This window comes from Palaemon carinicauda, chromosome 32 (genome assembly GCF_036898095.1).
Source record: "Palaemon carinicauda isolate YSFRI2023 chromosome 32, ASM3689809v2, whole genome shotgun sequence".
Taxonomy (NCBI): Eukaryota; Metazoa; Arthropoda; class Malacostraca; order Decapoda; family Palaemonidae; genus Palaemon; species Palaemon carinicauda.
This window is the reverse complement of record NC_090756.1, coordinates 17885334-17892833: the sequence shown is the minus strand read 5'-3', so window position 1 is coordinate 17892833 and position 7500 is coordinate 17885334. Positions and strand designations below refer to the sequence as shown.

Genomic DNA, 7500 nt, shown 5'->3' with positions numbered 1-7500 from the left:
TTTTTTTCCGGACAGTTCAGCCACACATAGACCAGGTAGTTGAGCCAAACCTTCCTAGATAGGGCAGGTCAGCCAACACCCTTAGGCCAGGCAGTTAAGCCTTACACCCTCAGACAAAGTAGTTAAGCCAAACCTCCTTAGCCCTGTCAGTTGAGCCAAACATCCTTAGCCAAGGCAGTTAAGCCAAGCACCACTAGGCCAGGCATTTAAGCCAATCATTATTAGTCCAGACATTTAAATCAATCATTATTAGGCCAGGCAGTTAAGGCAAGCTTTAGTAGACCAGGCAGTTAAGCCAAGCATTATTAGGTCAGGCAGTTAAGCCACGCATTATTAGGCCAGGCAGTTAAGCCAAGCATCATTATGCCAGGCAGTTAAGCCAAGCATCATCAGGCCAGGCAGTTAAGCCAAGCATCATTAGGCCAGGCAGTTAAGCCAAGCATCACTAGGCCAGGCAGTTAAGCCAAGCATCATCAGGCCAGGCGGTTAAGCCAAGCATCATCAGGCTAGGCAGTTAAGCCAAGCATCATTAGGCCAGGCGGTTAAGCCAAGCATCATTAGGCCAGGCGGTTAAGCCAAGCATTATTAGGCCAGGCGGTTAAGCCAAGCATTATTAGGCCAGGCAGTTAAGCCAAGCATTATTAGGCCAGGCTGTTAAGCCAAGAATCATTAGGCCAGGCAGTTAAGCTAAGCATCATTAGGCCAGGCAGTTAAGCCTTGCATTATTAGGCCAGGCAGTTAAGCCAAGCATCATTAGGCCAGGCAGTTAAGCCATCCCTCCTTAGCCCAGATAGTTAAGCCAAACTTTCATAGGCCAGTCAGTTGAGCCAAACATCCTAAGCTGAGGCAGTTACGCAAAACTTCCTTAGGTATGGCCTCTAAGCCATATTTCCCAAGGCAAGGCATTTTCGCCATACAACCTTAGCCCAGGTAGTTAAGCCAAGCACCCCTATACAAATCAGGTAAGCCAAACATCCCTAGTCCACGCGTTCATGCCAAACATTTTAAGTCCAGTCACCTAGGCCCTTCTTTTTAGGCCAGCCAGTTAAGCGTTTCGGTTTTTTCCGGGCAGTTCAGCCACACATAGACCAGGTAGTTAAGCCAAACCTTCCTAGATAGGGCAGGTCAGCCAACACCCTTAGGCCAGGCAGTTAAGCCATACACCCTCAGACAAAGTAGTTTAGCCAAACCTCCTTAGCCCTGTCAGTTGAGCCAAACATCCTTAGCCAAGGCAGTTAAGCCAAGCATCATTAGGCCAGGCGATTAAGCCAAGCATCATTAGGCCAGGCGGTTAAGCCAAGCATCATTAGGCCAGGCGGTTAAGCCAAGCATCATTAGGCCAGGCGGTTAAGCCAAGCATCATCAGGCCAGGCGGTTAAGCCGAGCATCATTAGGCCAGGCGGTTAAGCCAAGCATCATCAGGCCAGGCGGTTAAGCCGAGCATCATCAGGCCAGGCGGTTAAGCCAAGCATCACTAGGCCAGGCAGTTAAGCCAAGCATCATCAGGCCAGGCGGTTAAGCCAAGCATCACTAGGCCAGGCGGTTAAGCCAAGCATCACTAGGCCAGGCGGTTAAGCCAATCATCATCAGGCCAGGCGGTTAAGCCAAGTATCACTAGGCCAGGTAGTTAAGCCAAGCATCACTAGGCCAGGCGGTTAAGCCAGGCATTATTGGGCCAGGCGGTTAAGCCAAGCATTATCAGGCCAGGCAGTTAAGCCAAGCATTATTAGGCCAGGCAGTTAAGCCAAGCATCATTAGGCCAGGCAGTTAAGCCAAGCATTATTAGGCCAGGCAGTTAAGCCTTGCATTATTAGGCCAGGCAGTTAAGCCAAGCATCATTAGGCCAGGCAGTTAAGCCATCCCTCCTTAGCCCAGATAGTTAAGCCAAACTTTCATAGGCCAGTCAGTTGAGCCAAACATCCTAAGCTGAGGCAGTTACGCAAAACTTCCTTAGGCATGGCCTCTAAGCCATATTTCCCAAGGCAAGGCATTTTTGCCATACAACTTTAGCCCACGTAGTTAAGCCAAGCACCCCTATACAAATCAGGTAAGCCAAACATCCCTAGTCCACGCGTTCATGCTAAACATTTCAAGTCCAGTCACCTAGGCCCTTCTTTTTAGGCCGGCCAGTTAAGCGTTTCGGTTTTTTCCGGACAGTTCAGCCACACATAGACCAGGTAGTTAAGCCAAACCTTCTTAGATAGGGCAGGTCAGCCAACACCCTTAGGCCAGGCAGTTAAGCCATACACCCTCAGACAAAGTAGTTTAGCCAAACCTCCTTAGCCCTGTCAGTTGAGCCAAACATCCTTAGCCAAGGCAGTTAAGCCAAGCACCATTAGGCCAGGCATTTAAGCCAAGCATTATTAGGCCAGGTGGTTAAGCCAAGCATTATTAGGCCAGGCATTTAAGCCAAGCTTTATTAGGCCAGGTGGTTAAGCCAAGCATCATTAGGCCAGGCGGTTAAGCCAAGCATTATTAGGCCAGGCGGTTAAGCCAAGCATCATTAGGCCAGGCGGTTAAGCCAAGCACCATTAGGCCAGGCGGTTAAGCCAAGCATCACTAGGCCAGGCGGTTAAGCCAAGCATCACTAGGCCAGGCGGTTAAGCCAAGCATCACTAGGCCAGGCAGTTAAGCCAAGCATCACTAGGCCAGGCGGTTAAGCCAAGCATCATCAGGACAGGCGGTTAAGCCAAGCATCACTAAGCCAGGCGGTTAAGCCAAGCATCACTAGGCCAGGCGGTTAAGCCAAGCATCATCAGGCCAGGCGGTTAAGCCAAGCATCATTAGGCCAGGCGGTTAAGCCAAGCATCACTAGGCCAGGCGGTTAAGCCAAGCATCACTAGGCCAGGCGGTTAAGCCAAGCATCACTAGGCCAGGCGGTTAAGCCAAGCATCATCAGGCCAGGCAGTTAAGCCAAGCATCACTACGCCAGGCAGTTGAGCCAAGCATCACTAGGCCAGGCAGTTGAGCCAAGCATCACTAGGCCAGGCGGTTGAGCCAAGCATCACTAGGCCAGGCGGTTGAGCCAAGCATCACTAGGCCAGGCGGTTGAGCCAAGCATCACTATGTCAGGCGGTTAAGCCAAGCATCACTAGGTCAGGCGGTTAAGCCAAGCATCACTAGGCGAGGTGGTTAAGCCAAGCATCACTAGGCCAGGCGGTTAAGCCAAGCATCACTAGGCCAGGCGGTTAAGCCAAGCATCATCAGGCCAGGCGGTTAAGCCAAGCATCACTAGCCCAGGCGGTTAAGCCAAGCATCACTAGACCAGGCGGTTAAGCCAAGCATCATCAGGCCAGGCGGTTAAGCCAAGCATCACTAGGCCAGGCGGTTAAGCCAAGCATCACTCGGCCAGGCGGTTAAGCCAAGTGTCACTAGACCAGGCGGTTAAGCCAAGCATCACTAGGCCAGGCAGTTAAGCCAAGCATCACTAGGCCAGGCAGTTAAGCCAAGCATCACTAAGCCAGGCGGTTAAGCCAAGCATCACTAGTCCAGGCGGTTAAGCCAAGCATCATCAGGCCAGGCGGTTAAGCCAAGCATCACTAGTCCAGGCGGTTAAGCCAAGCATCATCAGGCCAGGCGGTTAAGCCAAGCATCACTAGGCCAGGCAGTTAAGCCAAGCATCACTAAGCCAGGCGGTTAAGCCAAGCATCACTAGTCCAGGCGGTTAAGCCAAGCATCATCAGGCCAGGCGGTTAAGCCAAGCATCACTAGACCAGGCGGTTAAGCCAAGCATCACTAGGCCAGGCAGTTAAGCCAAGCATCACTAAGCCAGGCGGTTAAGCCAAGCATCACTAGTCCAGGCGGTTAAGCCAAGCATCATCAGGCCAGGCGGTTAAGCCAAGCATCACTAGGCCAGGCGGTTAAGCCAAGCATCATTAGTACAGGCGGTTAAGCCAAGCATCACTAGGCCAGGCGGTTAAGCCAAGCATCACTAGGCCTGGCGGTTAAGCCAAGCATCATCAGGCCAGGCGGTTAAGCCAAGCATCACTAGGCCAGGCGGTTAAGCCAAGCATCACTAGACCAGTCGGTTAAGCCAAGCATCACTAGGCCAGGCGGTTAAGCCAAGCATCACTAGGCCAGGCGGTTAAGCCAAGCATCACTAGTCCAGGCGGTTAAGCCAAGCATCATCAGGCCAGGCGGTTAAGCCAAGCATCACTAGGCCAGGCGGTTAAGCCAAGCATCACTAGGCCAGGTGGTTAAGCCAAGCATCACTAAGCCAGGCAGTTAAGCCAAGCATCACTAGGCCAGGCGGTTAAGCCAAGCATCCCTAGGCCAGGCGGTTAAGCCAAGCATCACTAGGCCAGGCGGTTAAGCCAAGCATCACTAGTCCAGGCGGTTAAGCCAAGCATCACTAGGCCAGGCGGTTAAGCCAAGCATCACTAGGCCAGGCGGTTAAGCCAAGCATCATCAGGCCAGGCGGTTAAGCCAAGCATCACTAGGCCAGGCGGTTAAGCCAAGCATCACTAGACCAGTCGGTTAAGCCAAGCATCACTAGGCCAGGCGGTTAAGCCAAGCATCACTAGGCCAGGCGGTTAAGCCAAGCATCACTAGTCCAGGCGGTTAAGCCAAGCATCATCAGGCCAGGCGGTTAAGCCAAGCATCATCAGGCCAGGCGGTTAAGCCAAGCATCACTAGGCCAGGCGGTTAAGCCAAGCATCACTAGGCCAGGTGGTTAAGCCAAGCATCACTAAGCCAGGCAGTTAAGCCAAGCATCACTAGGCCAGGCGGTTAAGCCAAGCATCACTAGGCCAGGCGGTTAAGCCAAGCATCACTAGGCCAGGCGGTTAAGCCAAGCATCACTAGTCCAGGCTAAGCCAAGCATCACCAGGCCAGGCGGTTAAGCCAAGCATCACTAGGCCAGGCGGTTAAGCCAAGCATCACTAGACCAGGCGGTTAAGCCAAGCATCACCAGGCCAGGCGGTTAAGCCAAGCATCACTAGGCCAGGCGGTTAAGCCAAGCATCACTAGTCCAGGCGGTTAAGCCAAGCATCACTAGGCCAGGCGGTTAAGCCAAGCATCACTAGGCCAGGCGGTTGAGCCAAGCATCACCAGTCCAGGCGGGTAAGCCAAGCATCACTAGTCCAGGCGGTTAAGCCAAGCATCACTAGGCCAGGCGGTTAAGCCAAGCATCACTAGACCAGGCGGTTAAGCCAAGCATCATCAGGCCAGGCGGTTAAGCCAAGCATCACTAGGCCAGGCGGTTAAGCCAAGCATCACTAGGCCAGGCGGTTAAGCCAAGCATCACTAGGCCAGGCGGTTAAGCCAAGCATCACTAGGCCAGGCGGTTAAGCCAAGCATCACTAGTCCAGGCGGTTAAGCCAAGCATCATCAGGCCAGGCGGTTAAGCCAAGCATCACTAGGCCAGGCGGTTAAGCCAAGCATCATCAGGCCAGGCGGTTAAGCCAAGCATCATCAGGCCAGGCGGTTAAGCCAAGCATCATCAGGCCAGGCGGTTAAGCCAAGCATCATCAGGCCAGGCGGTTAAGCCAAGCATCATCAGGCCAGGCGGTTAAGCCAAGCATCATCAGGCCAGGCGGTTAAGCCAAGCATCACTAGGCCAGGCGGTTAAGCCAAGCGTCACTAGGCCAGGCGGTTAAGCCAAGCATCACTAGACCAGGCGGTTAAGCCAAGCGTCACTAGGCCAGGCGGTTAAGCCAAGCATCACTAGGCCAGGCGGTTAAGCCAAGCATCACTAGTCCAGGCGGTTAAGCCAAGCATCACTAGGCCAGGCGGTTAAGCGAAGCATCACTAGGCCAGGCGGTTAAGCCAAGCATCACTAGGCCAGACAGTTAAGCCTGGCATCCTTAAACCTAAAAAAAAAAAAAATGCCAGGCAGTTTAGATAAGCATTATTATGATAGGCAGTTAAGCCAATCAGCATAAGGCTAGGCAGTTAAGCCTGGCATCCTTAAACCTAAAAAAGAAAAGATTAAAAAATAATATTCCTTTCACAAAAATAAAAATACCGGTATATTCCTTTTACAAAATATGCGATGTCGCTATGAAATAAAAAATAATATTCCTTCCACAATATAACATAAAAATATATTCCTCTTACAAAATAATATAAAATATTCCTTTCACATAATAGAATAAATACTAGATTCCTTTTTCTGTCTAGTTTCAGACTTCTTAGTTGTTTTGGATATTCTCCTCAGTTCGTTCGTTATGAACCTTATTATCGTCTGTTTCCAAAACTGGGACTATGGGTCCAAGGGAGCCCCAAGAATAACCCTGTTCCCGTTTTGGTTTCCTTTTCTTTGGTTTCCTTACCAAAAGTTTCCTTGTGGGTCCCTCTCCTCCTTGTTTTTCTTCCTTCACAATGACAATTTTCTTGTCATCTTCTGCTGAAGTTTCACAACCTTCTACGACTGAAGTTTTATCAAGTCCGCATTTCTCCTTTTCTGGTGAACCCTCGTCACCCGTTCCTTCTTTTTTAACCTTTTCCAAATCTCTCTTCTGAAGTTCCTTCTTCAGTGAAGAGATAACATCCATCGCTGCGGACAATTCCTTCTTGGTTTGATCCTCTGCGTTTGTCATTCGAACAATCTTTCCATTCAGATTTTTCTCTCGTTTACCTTTGTTCTCCAGTTGTTCACGAAGACCTTCGTTCTTCTTTGTTATTGTGAACACTGCCTCCTTTAGCTCACGATTCTGCACTAGAGATTTAGAAATCTCCTCCTGCAGCTCTTCTACTAGACGTTGGTGTCCTTGGCTTCTTTTCTGATCATTAGCACGAGCCTCCATCAGCTCTTGTTGTAGTTTGATTTTCTCTAGAGATAATTCCTCATTAAGGAAGCTTCGTTCCTCATTGGATTTCTTGAGATCCTCAATCTGTGCCAGAAGGGTCGATTTCAGCTCGTCATGAGCCTCGATTTCCTTCTTGGCTTTTTCCAGTTCCTGATTCAACTGAACTATTTTCATTGTATCCAAAGTGACTTTATCCTCAAGCTCTTGTTTCAGAGCTTCCTTCTCTCTCACAAGAGCTAATTCTATCTGATTTTGGACATCATTCTTCTGAGCCATTTTCAGCTCCGCTTTCAACTCTTGAATTGAATGATCGTAATCAACAAGTTGATTTTGATGTGCTACAATCACAGCTTGTTTATTGGAAAGTTCCTTAGCCATTGTCTCATTCTTTCTTCTGAGATCTTCAATCTCGGTTTCTACGTCAGTTTGAACTGATACATCTGTGTTAGAGATGGGTCCAGGCTCAACCTGAACTTCTACATCTCTGTTAGAGATAAGATGTTCAGTCTGTACCTGAACGTCTATATCTCTGTTAGAGGTAAGAAGTCCAGGGTCTACCTGAACTTGTATATCTCTAGTAGAGATAACACTCCCTGCGCCTCCTGGCAGCAGCAGCTGTTCCTCCTCGCCGGAAAGCAAAGGATCCTTCCCACTGAGGACAGCTTCAGTCTCCTCAGATATACTGTTGATTTCCTCCTGGTCCAAGACAGGCTCGAGTGCCTCACTCTGTTCCTCCTTGGTGTCTACGTCA

At 50.1% G+C, this 7500-nt stretch overlaps 1 protein-coding gene across 1 annotated transcript in view; it reads right to left on the bottom strand.

Moving 5' to 3' along the window:
- LOC137625512 (proteoglycan 4-like) overlaps positions 1-7500 on the bottom strand; it is a 138491-nt gene that overhangs the window by 130509 nt on the left and 482 nt on the right. The window contains exons 1-2 of the mRNA XM_068356420.1: positions 7462-7500; positions 6441-7233 (exon numbers count right to left, since the gene is read on the bottom strand). The exon at positions 7462-7500 is cut by the window's right edge and continues 482 nt beyond it. Coding sequence (XP_068212521.1) covers positions 6441-7233; positions 7462-7500 — 832 coding nt within the window. The remainder of the gene's footprint in view (positions 1-6440; positions 7234-7461) is intronic.